Source organism: Dunckerocampus dactyliophorus, chromosome 7, assembly GCF_027744805.1.
Source record: "Dunckerocampus dactyliophorus isolate RoL2022-P2 chromosome 7, RoL_Ddac_1.1, whole genome shotgun sequence".
Taxonomy (NCBI): Eukaryota; Metazoa; Chordata; class Actinopteri; order Syngnathiformes; family Syngnathidae; genus Dunckerocampus; species Dunckerocampus dactyliophorus.
In genome coordinates, this window is record NC_072825.1 from 2,605,632 (window position 1) to 2,627,084 (window position 21,453).

General features: G+C 41.1%; 2 protein-coding genes across 3 annotated transcripts in view; one reads left to right on the plus strand and one right to left on the minus strand.

The window, feature by feature from the left end:
- Nucleotides 1–1,565: 1,565 nt before the first annotated feature.
- preb (prolactin regulatory element binding) lies at nt 1,566–11,941 on the minus strand. Its single transcript, XM_054783030.1, has 10 exons — nt 11,769–11,941; nt 9,823–10,013; nt 8,280–8,478; nt 6,782–7,032; nt 6,599–6,679; nt 6,372–6,499; nt 5,809–5,982; nt 3,548–3,620; nt 2,178–2,337; nt 1,566–2,104 (listed from the first exon to the last, which is right to left on the minus strand). The coding sequence occupies exons 2-10, from the start codon at nt 9,955–9,957 to the stop codon at nt 2,010–2,012; spliced, it is 1,296 nt and encodes a 431-aa protein (XP_054639005.1). The 5' UTR covers nt 9,958–10,013; nt 11,769–11,941; the 3' UTR covers nt 1,566–2,009.
- A 4,253-nt stretch (nt 11,942–16,194) lies between these two features.
- Nucleotides 16,195–21,453, plus strand: part of adcy3a (adenylate cyclase 3a) — a 34,961-nt gene continuing 29,702 nt past the window's right edge. Inside the window, exons 1-2 of one of the 2 annotated variants that reach the window (XM_054780939.1) lie at nt 16,195–16,732; nt 19,199–20,337. In XM_054780939.1, coding sequence (XP_054636914.1) covers nt 19,663–20,337 — 675 coding nt within the window. In that variant the 5' untranslated portion in view covers nt 16,195–16,732; nt 19,199–19,662. The remainder of the gene's footprint in view (nt 16,733–19,198; nt 20,338–21,453) is intronic. The other variant, XM_054780938.1, reaches the window with a different exon arrangement.

Here is a 21,453-nt window from a genome sequence, read left to right on the forward strand (position 1 = left end):
CCAGCAGAGCTTCACCGAGGAAGCGGTTTTGCTCATCGAGAATATTCTTGATTTCTTCAAGAACTTGAACCTGTGCCCTCAAGTCATCTTTCACTCTTTCCATCTTCACCACTAGGCTTTGGTTTCAGTTGGTGTGGCTGTGCTTACTTGACCTTAACTTATCCACCTAAAACCACCAATTTAGCTTCGCTCTATGTCCCCTGCTTAATCCAAGATCTATGACTTGTGCTCTTGGTCCTCATCTTTAAACTGTCTGAGATTCAAAAACACAATTCTGAATTGCAGAGCATTCTCATACACATCTGCAGTGTTACAAGGGGTTCTTTAAAGGCAGAGCATTTTGTCTTTATGACATTATCAGAGAGGAATGTGTGACTTTGATGTATGGTGTCATCAATCAGAGCAAGTGAAATACTGCATGTATCTGACTTTACTTTAATGTAGGACCTGCAGTGGTGGCCACTGCATTCGGTACCTGGGCCTTCAGTGGGGACTCCAGCTCTTAATACAGTGGTGTCCAAAGTGCGGCCTGGGGCCATTTGCGTCCCACGGCTGTTTTTTTCATTGGCCCATTTTAAAAATGAGTAATACATTTGCATCACAAAATTGCCTCCTCGAAAAATCAGACGTCACATAACTCTCGGCGTTACTTTCTCTCCGCATCAATACGCGCCATCCCCTGCCCATTGATGCGTGTGCAATGAAGACGGCTGCGATGTGTTGTTTACATATGTGTTCCACAGTGGATAAAGATGCAAGTGTCTCTTTTGAACGCATATTGTTTTGAGAAGCCAAACTCTTTACTTGAGTGGCCCCAGCAACTAACGGGAACTACGTTGCTCTTCACCGAAATCCGACCAGAACTGGGCTCACGGGACCAAGTGGGGGATAAGTCTCTGTTGATGCACTACACTGCTGATGGGGATGTCACACAACTTCATGTCAAAAAATCCCAACTATCTCTTTAAGTGACATGAGCCAGCACTCCTGATTCTGAAGGCCCTGGGCAGATTACACGGACACGGCAACAGAGAAGCTGTGCACGCTCCTTTGCATGATTATCCTTGAGTTGCAAATGTTGCACTCGACACTTTTTTTTATGAAGCCAAACTTTTTAGCCGTTTCTTCTTCGCTGGTGGTCGTCGGCTTCTTTGTTGGTGTTTGGGGTGCCTTTGGGTTAAACACACTGTGGTGCTGTAGAGTCGATTTGTTCGTGAAAAATGTTTATGAAGAGTTTGACCTATTTTGTCTTTTGTGATGGGTCTTTGTTCTTATAACATTTTTGTAACTATTCAATGACATTTAAATAAACATTTGATATAATGTATTTTTTTTTACATTGGTGGTTAATTTTACACAAATAATCTGAGGAGCCACTTTGGAAGCCGAAAAAGAATCTTTTTAGTGAGCCAAACCAGAAGAACCGGCTCTCTGAAAAGAGCCACATTTCCATCACTACTATACTAACAAAAGACTCATGGCCGTCACCTCCGGTTTCTACCGTGTACCTTCAGAAAACGTTAAATAAAGATTGGACTCATACCAAAAATACATTTAGAACAGAGCAGTGTACAAATCTTAAAATTTATTTCAAGTTATTCATTATTTTATTTTCATGACAGGTAAGGTCCCACACACGCACTTACTTCACTGGCGTGTTCTTGTAAGTAAACAAAATACCTCCAAATTAAATTAGATAATGGCGTCATTTCTATTGTTAAGGTGATCCTTAAATATTTGAATAAAAGATTCCCAACCTTGGAACACTCACAATTCAAAGAGGCCTTCGATTTTTAAATGTAATTTTAAATGGATAAAGATTCAAAGCAAGTTAAATCCTAGTTTGGGCCTCTGTGGTTCCACGAAGCTATCACAACCCTGTGTCGGGAAAAATTTGGGGGACACCATAAAAGCAGCTGAAGGTCAGCCCTGGTGGATGTGTTGGATAAGGACTGATCCAAGCTCTGAAGTAAAAACATTTCAGAACACTATGAAGTTATAAACATGACTTAAAAAAATCCTGGGAAGAAGTACTGAAGAAGCAGGACAATTCCCACCACCACCAGGCCACAGAAGAACAACACCAGCCAGATGGGAAACATTCCTTGAGAAAACAGCAAGAAAGGCACATCAGGAGGGTGTGGGAGTCGCTGCGCTGATGGCGGCTCAGGACTTACTTGGGTTAGGAATCGCGTGTAGTTGACAGCGGCTGTCCACAGCGACACTAAACATGGCCGTTTCATTGTTTCCTTTGATATTTTGGCCTTTGAGCGTGTCAGGAAGGAAGGCCAGGTCCGTCACAACAATGCCATGGGACTCCTGTACATAGTACAATCTCTACACACACACACAGACACACACACACACACACACTGTGAGACCAAATTATGATCCGAGCAAGGCAAATACAGGGGTCTCAAACTCACGGCCCGCAGCCCAGACTATATGTTGTAGGCCCCTACCTGACAACATTGAGCGCAGGGGTGTCCAAAGCGCAGCCTGCGGGCCACTTGCGGCCCGCAAGTAATTTGCAGTAATTTTATTATAATACAGTAATCCCTCGTTTGTCACAGTTAACTGGTTCCAGACTCAACCATGATAAGTGAATATAGTAGGGTAAGTAGGATTCAATATTAATCAACTGAATATTTTTGTATTTAAGAGTATAGAAAACTTGATAACCTTATAAATACAATTTTTACCATTATCAGAGGACTCTAGACAAGAAATAACACCCCTATAGTCACCCCTACACTCATATTGCCCAATATAGTAGAAATAATCAGAGAAAATGAGCTATTTAAGGCAAATAAGACTCATGCTGGTGTGTGTTTCAATAAATGTTTTCCAGATGGGTGGACAGGAAGTGGCGTCAGGGATTCAGAGGGAAGGATGGAACGCGAGAGGCGGATTTGTGCGGCGTCTGCATCAGTCCATTGTGGTAAAGAGGAAGCTGAGCTGAAAGGCAAAGCTCTCAATTTACTGTCCATCTACGTTCCTACCCTCACCTATGGTCATGAGCTTTGGGTAGTGACTGAAAGGGCGGCTAGGTTCTCCCTTAGCGGTAAGGTGAGAAGCACTGTCATCCGGGAGAAACTCGGGAGTAGAGGCGCTGCTCCTTCGCATTGAGAGGAGCCAGATGAGGTGGCTCAGGCATCTGGTCAGGACGCCTCCCGGACGCCTCCCTGGGGAGGTGTTCAGGGCACGTCCGACCGGTAGAAAGCCTCGGGGAAGACCCAGGACACGTTGGAGAGACTATGTCTCTCAACTGGCCAGGGAACGCCTCGGGATCCGCTGGGAAGTGGGAGTGCCTCAATATTATATTGTTTTATACTTTTTTCTTAAATCACTAATGGCGTACCATAGCTCAGGTTGGTGGCAGCTTCTGGCGGTGTTTGCTGACAAGTTAGTTACTTGGTTGAAACGTGATTATGGCCTGAATACTTGATGCGGACCAGCCCCACCAAGGCTCTACCCTCGAGTGGCCCCCATCTAAGTTTGAGACCCCTGCTCTATGATGTCTGTCCAGTGTCCACTGTGTCTTTACCTGAAGGGAGAATGCAATGTAGATTGCAACTGATCCTGTCACAGTTCCAAGTCCAAGAAATGTTCCAGAGTCACTGTAGAGACGAGGTTTTGATTACAAGCATGACAAGGTGTTTTCCTATGTTGTCCAAAAACTCAAGAGTGCGTGGGGGCACTTAATCACTTACGCTTTTAGTGTACAGTGTTCCCTCGTTTATCGCAGGGGATAGGTTCCCAAAATAGCCCGCAATAAGTGAAATCTGTGAAGTAGCCAACTTTTTATTTGTTTCCAATGATTATATGTGTTTTAAGGCTGTAAAAGCCCTCGGCATACACTTTATATACTTTTCTCAGACAGGCATGAACATTTTCTCACATTTCTCTTGTTTAAACACTCTCAAAGTTCAAATTTAGTAAAAATTTTAATGCTCGACCTAAGAGGGTGGACACTTGAAATTAAGTGACTCGCGCCTTTTTCCACTCCTCTGACCGTGCCTCTTCGTCCTGGCGCCGCTCTGCCCCGCTTTTTGTATCCTTGTTAAAGCAGATTGCTCCTGTCATCATATTTTCATCCTCCTCCTCCTCCAACTGAAGATTCAAGTGTTCCGTAATGGCGCCCTACAGCCGTGTAACATCTACCTTCCTTCAGCATGTCCACACTTTTTGTGCGACGGTTAACATTTTCCTCTGCCTTTTGGGTGCATAACATTTCGTCGACATTGTGGGTTTTTTGTCAGGGAGAAATCGTGCAAACATACAGAGTTCGGAGTCTCTGCAAGCTGTTTGTTAGCAATCAGACAGCAGGAAACAGGAAGGAGATTGATTGACAATGGTCTACAGCCAATCAGGACACAGAAGACAATGGGCGGATTCTCCTTTAGCCAATAAGGCCGCAGAACACAAAAATTGCAGTAATAATACCTGCAAAACAGCGCGTCTAAAAAAGATGAACCGCGATGGAGCGAGGGAACACTGTATTTAAACCAAGAAGAGAACCCAACAATGCAGATGAGCTAAAGTCTGCCATCAAAGCAACCTTCCATTACACCTGAGCAGCGCTTCCATGCCAGGCCGCATTCATGCAAAAGGCCCAAGCAAGTATTGAGTGCATAGAAATGAACATAAAATATCTCAAATATAATTGATCCTGTATAATACTCTCATTTCCTTGACACTGAATTTGTGGTTGTCATTATCTGTAGGACATAATCACAATTGCAAGAAATAAAGGCTTGAAATATTTCAGTCCATGTGCAGTGAATCTTCATTGTATATGCATTTCACTTGAACTTTTTCATGAGTTTCTCATTTTTGGAGATGTGCCTGTGCACTTATCATGGAGACATAGAAAGAAGTCCCTGCTCGGAAATTGACACAAGCCAGACTGAATTTTGCAGTCTTTTTTTTTTTTGGTCAGATGTGTCAATCCTAAGAAGACTGGAGAAACAGGGTGGTGCTTATTTGTCAACTTTTAAAAGTTGATGTTCTCCAGTTGAAAGTTGAAAAATTACAAGAATGTACATTTTGCACTGTTGGATCTTAAGGAGGTTCTAAGTAGAGATTCGAAATGCAAAAAGAAGAAATGGAAGCGAGACAAAGAAATGTTTCAAGTAAGCAATGTATTGCAACGAAGCATTAAAGTCAAGTAGGCTGTTCATGAGCTGATCAAAAGTTGAAGAGCACAGCCTTTAAAAGGCAAAATCTTGGCAAAAATGTGGATTCAGTGTTGTTTTCGGGTATTGACACTGTCATGTGTCCATAGTGGAAACTCTAGCCTCAAGCATGCCCAAATTAACAAGAATGGTGCAGCTCCTCATTACGGACTCCTTTTTTCAACATTTTATTTCTTTTTTTTTTGGGGGGGGGGGGGGGGGGGGGGGGGGGGGGTTTAGCTATAGTTTTAAACGTTTGATCAGCTGATGAACACATGCTTGTTTGCACTAAATTGCTTACTAAAAAACAACAAAAAAAAACTGTCTCACTCCCATTTCTTCTGTTTTGCATTTTGAAGCTCTGAACATGAACAGGTTTAGATGCTGACGATAACCAAGGTTCCGCTGTGGAGAAAATACAACATAAATTCAAGCTGCTTGTTTTTAAGTAGAATTTGAAGGTGTCTTTGGTATAATTATTCCACCCTGGAAAAAGAACAGCTCAAATAAAACACCAAGGGCCCCAAATTAATGTGACTTTCATGGCTATGGTGACGCTACAGTATATGAACCACAAAGGTTGATCATTCAGGTGTGGTCTCTGACCATTTTGACTGCATTTGAAACGTACCTAACAGCCAGGCTGGAGATAACCTCTACCCCACACGGAGCCGTGAGCATGGGCAGGAAGTTCTTGCTGTCCCACTTTGTGAGGTAACAAGACGGAGGTTTTCTGTCTCGTTTGTGGGGGATCTGAACCGTGTAAAGCCTCAGTGCATCTTTGTGGTCTTCTACCGTTCCAAACCTGACATAACACCAGAACGGCCATGTTCAGTAAATACTCATGTTATTAATGACCGTGTACAGTGGATCCCCGCACAGTCGCGATTCAGCATTCACGGCTCCGCAAATTTGCTCGTGACGTGTGGCTGTTTTTTTTGTTTCCATGTCCAAGCTGAAGCTTCTACAACTGCCATCTTCTGCATTTAACAGCTGTTTGCGCATGTGTAAATAATATGATCAATAACATCACCGATTAGGCACACCTCCCTCCTTCACCTTGCCTCCTCTTGACCCCCTCTCCCCCACCCCACTCCCCATCAGACATTTTTACGGGTGTATGAATTACTCGTGGGTTTTTCACCATTCACTCGTAGCGGGAATCCACTGTATGCTGAAATGCATTAAATTTACCTGCAAGCCATATACCGATATGTCTTTTCAGCTATGTGAGACACTGTTTCATGCCATTTCAGAGCCATAACTAGTTGGTCGTTGCTCCACACGCTGCAAGCAAAGTCCCTGCCAACAGTCACCAGGTGCTGCATGACAACAACGCACATTGTAACATATTGACATAACATGTTGAGTTACAAATCAATGTCCTGTATTAGAAAGACCAGAAGACGTTAATGTGTCACCTTGTTGTCTTTGCTCAGGTCCAAGTCTTCAATTTCTCCTTTATGTGCTTGGAAGTCGAGTTTTTTCTTCAGGGATGGAAACTGGACAGAATAAAGTGTAGGCTTTAGCTGACTGATACACTGCATGGTAATGAATAGTAGATAGGACACAAGCACTGGATGCAACAAGTACAGCGTGTTCACCTCCCAGACTCTGATGTGTCCATCTGTGCCTCCAGTGAGGAGCAGGCTCAGGTCAGGACTAAATCTGACCACCTTTTGGAGTGGATCCTGAGGGTTTACATCTGACTGCAGTTCAGCCATTCCTGTCACAGAGATATGTGCCGTCTCCTCCTTCATATGCGACTTGTCCCCAGAGACGCAAGCATCATCCGGACCACCTTTGGTTTTCCTGCCGGCTCGTTGCCTGGCAGTGCCTTGCTGCACGTTGTTCTCTGCATGGAAGACAAAGATGTTTCAAGATATACGCGTGTTTAATTCAACAGATCTGTGGAAATCACAAATGACTGTCGTGACACTGAAAATAGCCCCCACATTGTTGGTCAAGAAGACTTTGAGAAGGGTGCTCCAAAAGCTTAACGTTAGCCAAAAACCCAACATTCCCACATCCGATACATAACGTCCAAACTTTTTACTTGGTACTGGGGTTGTAAACAATAAACTGATGCAACCGGATATTTGGTTTGACAAGCGAGAGATACAGCTGCATCGGTAGCAGCCTCCTGGATGGATAACAATCAGCCATAAATCCTTAGATGAATAGATTGTAGAGACATGCACCGGGTATCGCAAGACTAGCTACCGGTTGACAGTGCATCTCTTAAATAACGTGAGAGCCTGTGCTGGCAGCGTAACGATTGTCGCGCATGCTCCATAGTTTACAGTGACTCAGCGCATACATTACAGCAATGTAATTTATTATGTATTGTGTAAAACTAAGACAGTAACAACATCAAATTAAAAGCACAAAATGAATACAGATCCACCATCCATGAGCCTGGAGAAGATTATACGTCGCTGTTTGATGTGTGCGCTTGCATGAATGAACTTGAGGTTGCGCAGCCAACAAATATGCACATTAGCACTTAATGACGTCATCAAATCTTACCTTTATGCATTCCCACATAGCATCAGCATTTGGGACCAAATGTGAGATGAAAGAAAAATGGGAAAAACACAGTATAGTAGTCTATCTGTGCCGCACGGGAGAAAGAAAGTCAGGTGGTGCATTCAAGGAATGTCTTACAAAGTGGGACAGGTTGCCATAAACAACATGAACATTCAAAACTGGGCGATTCCTAACTATATTATTTTTTTAATAAAATAATGGCCAATATTTCCAAAATAGATATCCCTTTACATAAAATTTCATGTAGTTATTTAGCAGTGTTTTTTTTGTTTTTAATCATTGCGCCTGACAGTTGGCCCGGGGGCTGAGCACTCCCTGCCTTACAGCATGCTTGGGGATATGATTCTTTTATAGGAACACCCGAGAACCACCTGTATTCCACTGCCGCTTAACCAAATCATGATGACGTAGCTTTAACATCATGCCATCAAGGCTACTTAGAAGATATACAGTACCTTAACACATTTTACTTTTGTAAATTAATTGAACAAGCATTAATGATGCTCCTTGTAGGATCAGTGGGTGAATACCAAGCGCAGTCACGTATCATACCATCATGAGCATCAACGTTGGTTCCAGTTTTCTGTGTGCAGTCTTCAAATGCCATCAAAGAGCAGCTTCCGTCCTGACCTGCGGCAATCACACCGTTGCCTATGGCCAAATTCATGGTGGCACGCGTGTCCGTGTCATGCGAGTGAAGCAGGCTGGCGCTGTACTGGTTTTGTCCAATCAACTGCAGATCCAGGAAGTGCTGAAGGACAAAGCCGCAAGTCTGTTTTGCAAGGACGTGTGTTTCATGTCCATGATTTCGTATTCATGGGTTAAGGTCAAAATGATTAGCCCCCTTCACGAAATCACACACGGGGAGAACATGCAAACTCCAGACAGAGATGTCCAACGGAGACTTGAACCCAGATCTTCCAGATATCCCAACTCTGTGGCCAACATGCTAACCACTAGGCCACCGTGCGGTCTGGGACAGACCTATTCCGGGTAGAAAGCCCGCTATTAAATGGAAAATGAAAACATTTTAGCTCACTAATCATTAGCTGCTCATTTCAAGCAGACAATAGTGTGTAATAGAACAAGGATGTGGGTGTCTCACTCACTTAGTTGAGTAATGTGTTCCACTACAGAAGGTGTCTTCATTTTACTTTGAACACTGCAAAAACTCAATATCTTATATGTTTTAGTAAAGTAATTATTATTTCTCTCCTTTTCCAGCAAATAGTTACAGTCCGGGATGGATAAGTTCATCTACAAAAGCACCATCATGTAGTCCATTAGCCTTAAGAAAATACACTTTGTTCCTATGCACAATGTCAATTTAAGCAATAAAACAGTTGATTATCTGAGAAATTAAACCAATTGGTCGTTCATTAGTGATTTTTTTTATTTTCTCTTGTGCATTTATAACTGCTCTTTAACCAAGCAAAAATGTTTTTTACGATTACTCTATTAATCGAAATACCCACTTACTAACATATGAAATAGCTGCAGTTCAAATTGGTTTGAATGTGAGTGTGAATGGTTGCTTGTTTATATGTGCCCTGTGATTGGCTGGTGACCAAACGAATGAAAAAGGTGTGTCCCATTACGTGCATTAATTACCTGCCTCTTATTATCTGTTTTTATATCTTTAGCGCTCACGGAAAAGAGAAAGACGTGCGCTCGTGTCGGACTGTGAATGGTGAGCATCTACTACCTTCAGTCTGACGTCCAGGACTGGTTTCTTGACATTTTGGCAGGATGATCTCACTTCCTAACAAGATTTAAGAGCAACTCTAGACCAGTCCCTTTATATCAAGTGGTCAGGTGATACTAACCCTGCTTCTTGGAGCCAATTAAATAAGATTCAGTGTTAGTTGACTGCTCAGGTGTGTTTTTAAAGCACTAACGTAAATGGGGGGGTAAGCATTTTGACCACCTCAGTTTTCTTTACTAAACCTCTAAAAGAATCTATTTTATATTCAAAAGTGTACCAAAATTGGGCCATAACACTGATGAATGGTTTATAATATAAACCCGTTATTAACTGTAGACATGTATGCATGATATAATTGGAATTACTGTATCACTTATGCACAGTACTCACCACAGCATTCTTTATGCCAGTCTTGGAAGCCCCTCCTCCTCCTGCTAAGATCACCAACCCTGTTTTTGGGTCAACTTTAACGGCGTAGAGGGGAAAGGGGGCTCTGTAGAGATCTGGTACCTTCTGTTTGCCCATTGTTGGCTTGCCGCTTATAGTCCTTCATTCAAGGTTTACGCTGGATTCAACCGCACCTGCAGTCAAAGAAAGCTACGGTTCATTTTTAGACATGCTACACAGGATGCAACTGCGTTTTTGGTTGAAATTTAAAAGATGTTTTTAAGTTTCCAGCCTATAGATAGCGCTTGGCTTGTCACAAAAACAAATTTTACTCCTACAAATTATTGTCAATAATCGATATTGACAACATTTTTCAATAATTATATGCCACAATAATGCGAGTGCATCATATCAAAAGCAATATGAAAAAAGCAACATTATTTAACATCGTAATTGGAATGTCAAGAGCTTTTAAATAAAATTGCAGATGAAATTGTAATAACCTTATTAATGTAAGCTATTTTTATGACACCCTTATTGTATTAACACTATTAGACAGGATGTGCGCCGCTCTTACTTTGAAGGCCAGAAGTGTGAAGAGTGACGCGTTGAAAATGTGTTTCGACTATGGCTAAGGGGCATAGCTCTTGAAGCCGTGGCTGTTGTCACACGCAAGTCAGCGACCAACCTAAAACGCTGGGTTACATTAACAAGCACGAAAGCACAACTCACACAGTCTGAGTGGCGTGTGCGCGCGCACACACACACACACACACACACACACACACACACACACACAGACACCCGCATTAGCATGCTCCGCTAAACCAAGCTAACCCAGCTAGCTTATACTGGGTTCACGTTCGGCTGGCTTAGCCGATGTTTCCGGTTGCCGCCTCAACATGTTTAGTTCAGGAGAAGGCTGGTTAGTGTTTGTGAGGACATGCCACTGTGAATGAGCGGTCCACTGGGGAAGTACTTCCACACACACTTCCCATGTTAACTCCCCGCACCATGACAGTCTGGGCACGGTGAGGGGGAACTACCGCTGTTGCTACGCAGCTGAATACCCAGCTGCCCACGTGAAATTAACAGCAACAGAGACGAATATCCCACGTCCATCGTGAAACTAACTTCACCAATGTGCAGAGTGAGCCCTCTTGTCATCCAGCCTGTGCGGTAGAGAGAGAGGAGCGATAGCAAAATGTCAATTTATCGAGGCCAGCAAAATGACCGACTTTTTGTTTTTTATCATTCGATTTATCGATTATCGTGACAGGCCGAGATAGGGTCAAACCAATTAAGTGTCAGTATGGAAATGTTCGATACCACCTGCAGAGATTTCTGATCCATGATGCACATCTGTGACACACACGAAACAGGTCGCACATAACTTGTGGCTACATTCCCAAAATGCTGGTAATGGTCATCAAGCGCAATAAATGGGCCTCTCATTTCTGTTATAGCTTATGACGTTTTGCGGTCCCGTGTGTTTCTGTGAATGTTGCACGCTTACTATTGTTATGACACTGAGTATGGAATTGTTAGTAGTTGCCCCTCTCACCCCTTTATTAATTAATGACTAGTCTTATTAGTAATTACCTATTTTTTGGGTCCCCTGGGAGTTGGAATTGTCCTGATTTTTCACCTTTATACGGCACCCCGGCAAATAGCAGTCATTATAAATAAATTGATTCAAATCGAATTGTCTACGACAAAGAGACTTACATCCCTAACGGCAAGTGACAGGTATGAGCGCTTTTGTCGTTGCAAATGTGACTGTGACGCTGATGCACAACAAACAGGCCACTTTCGGCAAATACGAGACAGCGTTTTGTGATAAGGGAACTGTTAAGTGTCGCCGAACATGACCGCGGAGCTGTAAGAGCTTACGGCTTCCTGCTAAGCATAGCTGTTTATATTTACACAGTACATGTCAGGTCTCCTACCTGTGGTGGAGTGGTTGAGTGTATTTCCTGTCGTCATTTGATGAAGCATATATGCGGCAATACTGTTTATTTCATTCTGCCTGGCTCGCTTGAAAGGCTTGTGATGTTATAAAGGGCTAAAAGCTAGTGGCTACAGGCAGCACACGACTACTTCCCTAACACGTCAGCAGCGATGGGCGACGTCAATTGCGTAGTGACGTCACTGCGCGCGCGTATTTTCTCATTTTCTTGTAAAACTCTTAATACAGTTACACTCTTAGTACAGAGGACGGATTATTGGGGTTTCAAGTATTGCTTAAATTATTTGGCGTTAAATATGTAGACGCAACTGACGGGACTACTTACTGCATCGATACAAATGTCGACAGTTGCGATACCAACGGTGGTATCAGTATGACACTAGCGTGATGAGATTGATATTTTTCAGTTCGCTTTGTTAAGTATCTTATTTTGTTTTTGTTGTGTTGTTATATTCAATTTGTATAAACAATTTTGTAAAAAAAATCCTTTATAATGCAAATGTTGACAGGTCTAATATAAACAAGGCTACTTATGTACTTTTGGGTTTGGAGGCAAAAAGCCAAACAAAGTGAACCAATAGTACTTTTTACTTTTGTTGAGATATTTTGCAAGGTTGACTTTATTTTGCTCAAACAAATGTATGTAATAAAAGGCAATACTTGTGTTCTTTTGTTGATATTGTTACATTACCCACTGGATTTCTAAAGTTTGTGCTGAGCAGTTTGCTACCACAACTCACTCATCTAGTTAATGTCTCAGTTCAGACTGGAACATTTCCAAAGGCCCTAAAACTGCTGTTAAGCATCTTCTGAAGAAGAGCAGTCTTCATGCCACAGTACTGGACAACTATCAAACATGCCATTCTTGGGAAAAGTCTTAGAAAAGGTTGCATACCAGCAACTTACTGATGTGTTTAATACTTTGCAATCCACCACAGCACTGAGACAGCTCTGATCAAAGTGACAAATAATATCTGTCTGAACACAGATGCAGGCAAAGTCTCAGTTTTAGTTCTGCCAGACCTGAGCGCTGCTTCTGACACAGATGTCCATGTGATCTTATTACAGAGGTTAGAAAAACTGGGTGGGAATCTCTGGTACTGCTCTAAACTGGTTCAAGTCCTATCTGGAGGACAGGAAGTACTTTGCTGGAATTGTTAACTGTGTCTCAGACCAAATGGGTAAGACCTGTGGGGTTCCCCAGGATTCAATCAATCAAGACCCCTATTGTTCAATCTGTACATGCTGCCTTTAGGCCAGCTAATATGCAGCTGCAATGTGTCCTACCAAAATTATGCAGACCACACTCAGATCTACGTGTCACTGACGGCAGGTGAACATGGTCCTGCAGATTTACTTTGTCACTGCACCAAACAGATCAGTGGGCCTCATTCACGAAATGTTCTTACGCATAAATGTGTTCTTAAAGCCTTCTTACGAAGATTTTTGGCATTCACGAAACGTGTTCTTAACTCACAGTTCTTAGATCTAAGAACAAATTCTACGAACGCTCAGGAGGACTCTTACGCACAAGCAAAGCTTGCGCTTTCAATGCGCAATCGCCCTCATGATGGATTTTGCAACCTGATCCCAAAAAATGTAGTGTAAATAAAATATCCCAAAAATTATTTATCATCAAAACAACTAAAATATACTCCATGGATAAATATATATTGAAATCCCAATTCATCAAAACGTGCACTGCGCAGAGAGAGAATGTATAGGGACCATTAGATTTATTTGATGAAAGCGAAGAATATTTGATGTCCCGCTTCAGGCTTCAGGCTTCCCTCTCTGTTCTTGCAGGTGTGCAGGATCATCAGAATAACATTGCAATGAAACGTGGTGTGCCTATTGCGCACGTAGCACCCCCAGATAACGACATGCGCCCCCAGCCACGTCTTGAGCCAGAGCACGGGGCTGCTGTATTAATTAGGCAGCGTCTAATCAAATATAACCACAGAAAAAATACATTGTCACACACAAACTATGTATTTTGACTTTATTTTTCCATCATGATTGTGTAAATATTTTGTAGAGTTTCTGAAATGGTTTGGTTTCTGATTGATGGCCCACCTCCCGTTTCCTCCAGATCCCTCCGGTGCAGTCAAATTTTTTTTCTTTTGTCTATTTTAAGTCTAACCACTTCTTTTTAACTTCTGCGGTGGTGCGTTTCTCCGTGGAAACGGCATTTATGTTTCCTGCAATGGTGCTCCATGCCGACTCTTTTTGGATGGCCTGATGACCGGTGGATACACGTGAAAATAAGGTGGCCTTGTGTTCGCTCACTCCTTGTAAAAGCACCTCTATTTCAGTAGAATTGAAGTTTTTCTTTCATTTGTTGTCCAGCTGCTTCTCAGTCTCCTATATAAGGCACATTTTTGACCTTATATAGGAAATAATAGGCGGTGACCTATGCAAATTAGGCCTTACATGCACGGGCATCGCAGTTGGCATTCATCAACCTAAGAACACCGGTGCGAACGATTATCCCTACTTAAGAACGTGTCGTGAATGTGGTGCAGTTTCTAACCTAACGCCTTCTTAAGTACAGTTCTTAAGAAGACTTTTAAGAAGATGTTTGTGAATGAGGCCCAGCGTTTCTCCAGCTAAGCTCAGACAAAACGGAAATCATTGTCGCACAGAATCAAAAAGAAAGTTTAATTAGGCACCTTTGAGACGCTTTCTCTAAAACCTAATCATCAGGTTAGAAATCTAGGGGTAATAATGGACTGAGATCTGAACCTTAACAGCCACATCAAATAAATAACATCATCAGCTTTTTACCACCTAAAAACATTGCCAAAATCAAGGGAATAGTGTCTAAGGCAGGTTTAGAGAGACTCATCCATGCCTTTGTCTCCAGCAGGCTAGACTACTGTAACGGCCTTCTCACCGGGCTCTCTAAACCAGCTGTAAAACTGCTGCAGCACATCCACAATGCAGCTGCTCGAGTCCTGACTAGAGCCAGGACTCTGGCTTCCTGTCGCTGAGAGAAAAGACTTTAAAACAGCTTTGCTTGTGTACAAGTCTTTTCATGGTCTTGCTCCAAAGTACATCTCTGACATGTTAGAGCCACGAAAACCATCTCGGGCTCTGAGAAGCTCAGGGAGAGGTCTACTGCGGGTGCCCACGGTTAAAACTAAACACAGTGAAGCTGCATTTCAGTTTTATACTGCCAAAATCTGGAACAGTCTTCCAGAAGATGTGCGAGAGTCTTCAACTTTGGCAATGTTCAAATACAGGCTGAAAACACTTCTTTTCAACTGTGCACATCACAACTCAAACTATTTGATTTGCACTCTTCATTTTTTTTGTTTTTTTTTGCTTTATGGAATGATTTATGGAATTTTATGTAATGATTTAAAAAAAAATTTGTGGCATGATCTTATCAAGTGATTTTACCCTTTTTTTCTGTAAAGCACTTTCAAAGACCTTGTGTACGGATGGTGCTCTAGAAATAAACTTGCCTTGCCTTACATTGTCTTATATTGTTGTATTTATATGTTGTTAAATTGTTCACAAATAAGTTTGTTGATGAAAAATATTGTTTTTTTTGCCTAAAATCATAAAAATTAACACCAACCTCAACGACATATATAGATTCAAATTCCAAAGTATATTTAATTTACATTTTAAAAAATGATATTATTTTGGTGTAAAACTGTAAAAAAAAAAAAAAAAAAAAAATCCCACTGCTGATATCGACCGATAATGTATTGGTGTATTAGTGAGGCCAGTTGAACCGTACAGTAAGTGTCACATTGAATGCACACAAATGATGCATAATCATTTCACTTGCTGAAAGTCATTGAATTACATACTTGTAGCTCTACAATTGTCAATGTATAAATACAGATTTTTATAAACATTATTTTTAGTCTAGTGGCATGGAAAATTCCAAAATAACCTTGTTGCCAGATCATGCGGATTAAAAAGTTGTTGGTAGATGGCCAAACAATCTCCATCGATCACAGGAAGCGCAGGGTTTGAATGGAACAATCAATACAAGCCTATTAGCAATGTAGGCTCATTGTCACGCGTTTGTTTCTTTTACGTAACATTGCCAGGCAGATTCCATTGCATTGGTTATGTCCTTTACATGAACACTCTTGCATTTATTTATTTGTATTACACAACAATGACGGGTAATATCAGCTTCCCATAATCATTAATTTGTGTCTGTTATATTATTTTTAGTAAACTCTCTGTTTATTTATTCGAATACATTATTGGTTATTTTTTGAAAAAGGTAAGCACTCGGGGTGTCACGAGACGCTCAGCTCATGAGACGGGTCGATACACAATATTAGGGTTCAGGAGAACGTGGCGAGATGATATTTATGTCTTTATATAGTATTTGCACGTTCCTCATTGGCTGAAGTGCAGCATTAATAGTTCCAGCTTCTTCCAGTTTATAGTTGAACAATGCCAATTCACTGTTTTTGTCTTATCTACTTGTCTTTTTCTATTTACAGCAGTGCTATCCAGCAGACTGCCCTACTGAGACTGCTGACCCGGATAAGAGGAAGAAAATGGATGGATGGAGTTATTATTATTATTATTATTATTATTATTATTATTAGTAGTAGTAGTAGTAGTAGTAGTAGTAGTATTTATCATATACTGTTATTACTTTATTATTTATTTATGCATGTTTAATACACAATTGTCAAAAAAATATGTATACAAGTATACTGTGTACTTGACCGCGCTAAAAACACGTTTTATTTTGAAAGGACCGGAACTAGTGTTTGTAATACTTTGCATCTTTTTGACGAAGCTGCGGAAAACACCCAAGCCAAAAGAAAAACGCCGATTTTATGTCGAGGCCACTTTTAATGTTCCACTTCTTTATTCCCAGCAGACAGAGAGTGACATTTTTTGTAATTCCTGCCTTTGATACAACATTCACGGAACAACGAAGCACCAATTCTACACACGGTAGGTAAAAGCACGGACAATTTTTCGACATTTGGAAGCATGAGCGCTGAAAAGCAGCTTCCAGCAGTAGCAGGGAAATTAAAATTAGCTTAATTCAGCATTTACTCTGGACGGTTTAGACACAAACATTCCCATCGCAGTGAAATAGCGCGTGAAATGATTATTAAACTCCAAAAAACGCTCAAGAATGAGTGAGAGCATGGGGTTCTTTCTGGATGAAAAAGCTTCCATCCTTCGCACGACTTGAGCTTACGGTGCTTAGGCGACGCTCACAGTGGCAACGTTCAATGTTGGAATAAGACGGGAAAGTGGAAGTGTTTTTACGATATGCAACATGTAGGCAGTCTGGTAGGCCCACAACACGGCCTGGATCCTGGATGCTGATGACAACAGTACCTTACCGTGCTGCTTCCAGCACAGATCATTCATGCATTGTGGTCACGTTTTAAATCAACACTGATAGCCACGTTTGACTGTCAGCTGCCTTTTTTTTAAAATGACAAACAATAACAAAACTAATCAGGGTTGTCACCACAAAGGAGACATAAAATAATTTTTGATCCATCTTGAGAAATCCTGATGACCTTGGTGTGTGTTGTGTTAAACACAAACACATACAGTGGAACCTCGGTTTGACGCCTACGAGGGAGTATTATGGCCACACTGAAAAAAAATTCCTGAGATTTTGAGAATAACAGTCGTAAATTTATGAGAAAAAGTCGTAAATTTACGAGAATTAAACTCCTAAATTTCCAGGAATAAAGTGTTAATATTAGGTGTGATGGTGTGGAAAATAGAGCATAGCTCTTCAGGAAGGAAGGAAACTTTCCTCTTGCTTCAGGCAAGCTTTTATTAATAACGTGGCAGCAAAACACAGCAGTTGAGCACAAACAGGTTAGCATGGGTTAGCATCATTGCGCTTCCACCTTCCTTACCCCTCCCCCTCCACATAAGTCCCCCCTTTTCATACCTGTCTGAGGCAACGTAAAGTTACGACTTTATTCTCGAAAGCTCAGATTATTTTAGGTGACAGGCATTGCCTGGGACGGCATGAAAACGGGGTCAAAGGTAATATTATGACTTTTTTTCTCGTAAATTTACAACCGTTATTCTTGTAAATTTATGACTTTTTTTCTTGTAAATATACATCTTTTTTCTCACAAAGTTACAACTTTTTTCATGTAAATTTATGACTTTTATTTTTGTAAATGTGTGACGTTTTTGTCAAAGTTATGACTTTTTCTTGCAAATTTACGACTTTTATTTTTGTAAATTTATGACTTTTTCCTCATAAAGTTACGACTTTTTTCTTGTAAATTTATGACTTTTAGTCTCATAAATTTATGACTTATTATCGTAAATTTAGGACTTTTTTTTACTGTTATTCCTATAAATTCAAACTTTTTTTCTCACAGTATTACCTTCTATAAATATAATTTAGCAAAATAACTTTTTAAAAAATCAAATGGACACCAAAAATGGAAAAATCAGCTTTGATTTTACAAGAATATAGTAAAAATATTGGTCACACTTTACAATTGGTACACAAAAATGGTAGTAGTAGTAGTTACTGAGGAACTAATGACTAACTAATGAGTAGTGGTTAGGGTTAGGTAGGTTCGTTCCTCATTGACTACTGTAATTTTGTGCACCTTATTGTAAAGTGTGACCAAAATATTAAGGGAAAAAATGTTGTAATTTAACAAGAAAAAATTTTGTGAGAATAACGTAATATGTGGTGCATTGATGATACATTTGAAATATTAAAGAAAAAAGACGTTATTTTTTTTTTAAGTTGCAAATTTTTGAAAAACAAACAAAATGAATAAAGCTGTAATTTTTGGAAAATTATGTTGTGGGAAAAGCTATGACAATAAATTCAAAATATTATGAGAATAAGGTCATAATTAAGAGAAGAAAATGTACAAGTTGAAATGGTTGGAAAATAAAAAAATGCTGTAATTTTACGAGAGTAAAGTCAAAATATTCAAAGAAAAAATGTTGCATTCTAACAAGAAAAAAAGACTACATTTTATGAGAATGAACTTGCAATATTATGAGGAAAAGTGATGTAATTTTAGAAACTTATATTAAAGAAAAACTGTGTTCTATTTTAATTTTTTTTTATCGTAATATGAGACACATAACAAAATAAAGTTGCCTTTTTTGGAAAGTTAGGTTGCGGAAAAAGTTATAATATTATGGGAATAAAGTTATAATATTAAGAAAATAATATTTTCGAAGATTATTTAAGAAGAAAGTTGAAATATTGGGGAAATAATGGGGAAAATTAGAGCTTAAAAATTGGCTTTTCACAAAACTGAGATGCAGTTTTTCTTGAAATACATGCAAGTTGTTAGAATATCTTGCGTACGTTCATTTTTTATTATGTGGCCCCGATTAAATGGGTGGAGCGCCTTATTGTTTCATGGTGAAAACCCCCTCCGTATCTTCCTGTTCATTCAGGCCATGTGAGGCGCAACGATGGAAAGCCATCTTGCAAAAAAACGTCTGGTCCAGCAGGATGAGGAAAAGCGAGGAGGCCATTCTGTCATCTGGCCAGCTGCACTCGAGTTATGGAAGGTGCCCACTCAGACCGGTTACATCACCGTGGAGTGCCACTATGGAAATGAGCCAGTGACACGGTCACATTGCTGATGCTGAATGTGGAAACGAGACAATCTCTGGATCATGTCGCTGAAGAGGTGTGGCCAGCCTGCGGAGACGACACAGGACTGACTCCCGACGCCAACAAATCCAAGCAGTGAGCACGGGCGCAGCAATGTAAGCAGATCTGCAGAAGCGAGTGTTTCCGTACACCTACGCGGAGAGACCATGCATCCCAGAATTTGATTTGCCGCCGTGACAAAACAAGCAGGTGTCAAGTTGGACAAAGAGCAGGCAGGAACCGCCGACTCTGAACGTCCAGCATGCCTCGCAACCGAGCCTTCTCCGAGCCCGAGTACTCAGCCGAGTATTCCGCAGACTGCTCCGTGACTCTGCCCTCTGACCCCGGTCAGGCAGTGGGACGAACGCATGAGGTCACGGTGAGAAGCTCAGGATGCTGCCTCTGCCTGCCCCGATTCATGCGCCTCACCTTTGCGCCAGAGTCACTGGAGAACCTCTACCAGACCTACTTCAGGCGCCAAAGACACGACACCTTGCTGGTTCTCGTTGTGTTTGCGGCGCTCTTCGACAGCTTCATCATCGTCATGTGTGCAGTGGTCTACACCAGCGACAAACTGGCGTCCGTCTTGGTGGCGTCAGCTGGACTGCTTGCCGACGTCGTCCTCTACCTGCTGTGCCGATTCGGGCTGCTGCCGGATCGGATCTCGAGGCGGGTGGTGCCCTACGCCCTGTGGGTGCTCATAGCGGCCCAAATATTCTGCTACTTGGGTCTGAACTATGCCCGCTTTCACCAGGCCAGCGACACGGTGGGCTGGCAGGCTTTCTTCAGTTTTTCCTTTTTCCTAACGCTGCCATTGAGGCTGACTCCCATTGTGCTCATTGCCACTGTCACCTGCGGGGTACACACCCTGGTTCTGGGGGTCACCATCGCCCAGCAGCAGCAGGAGAACATCCACGGGGCAGCACTTGGAAGACAGGTGAGACTTGGCGAGAGATGAAAATGCTAAATGTACCTCCAAGGTCAACATGATTGCTGTTGGTGGCATACGGCACTGTACGTATAAAAAAAGTAAAACAACGTAGAATTCAAATGAAACAATTCTACAAATTCTTTAAAGGGCAGAAATAGAAATTCTAATCCATCGCACGTACATACAACATTCAAGTCCTGCAAATACTGTAAGCAGAGCACAACTTTGAAGTTACTGTAATAATGCAATGATTGAAATGGGGCACTGACCGTTTAACAACTTGAACGTGTACTTTTCATTACATGTCACTCATAACAAATCTCTTTGTGATAGACAATTCCACATGCATCTAGCTACACGGGTTACGATATGATTAAAAAACGATATATTTTTTAAAAAGAACGTTTTGAAATTATTCGATACAGCGTACAGACGATTCGATACGATATGATTGTACAATTGCGTTTGTTGATGTAGACATTAATATTAGGTTATAAAAAAAAGAAGCCAATTCTATAAAAGTGGCATTCTTACAGTATTTTCAAAAGTGTAAAAGAGCACATCATATACCCAAGCTTGGTGTAAAGCAGGCGTCTCCAACCACCGGCAAACACAATGATTAAAAAAAACACAAATAAAAAAATACAAATAATAATGAAGTACATTGAATTTGATGTAAATAGATATAAATTTTGGAAATATGGGCCATTATTTTATTCAAAAAAATAACATACAGTTAGAAATCCATGTCCCACTTTGTTCGACAGCCCTTGAACACACCATGTAACTTTCTCCCACACTACACAGATAGACAACTATAGTATGTTTTTCTCCACATATTACTATGTGGGAATGCATAAAGGTAAGATTTGATGACGTTATTGAGTGCTAATGTGCATATTTGTGGTACATAACCTCTCTGAAAAACAAAGTCCAGGCTGGTACTGGTGGACGGTGGCTCTGTATTCATTTAGTGCTTTTAATTGGATGTTGTTCCTGTCTCAGTTTCACACAATACATCATAAATAAGATTAAATTAGATCACTATAATGTACATATGTTCTGCTGATATGTTGAAAACCTTTCCCGGGGACTAGCTAGCACACTGCTACTATTTACATC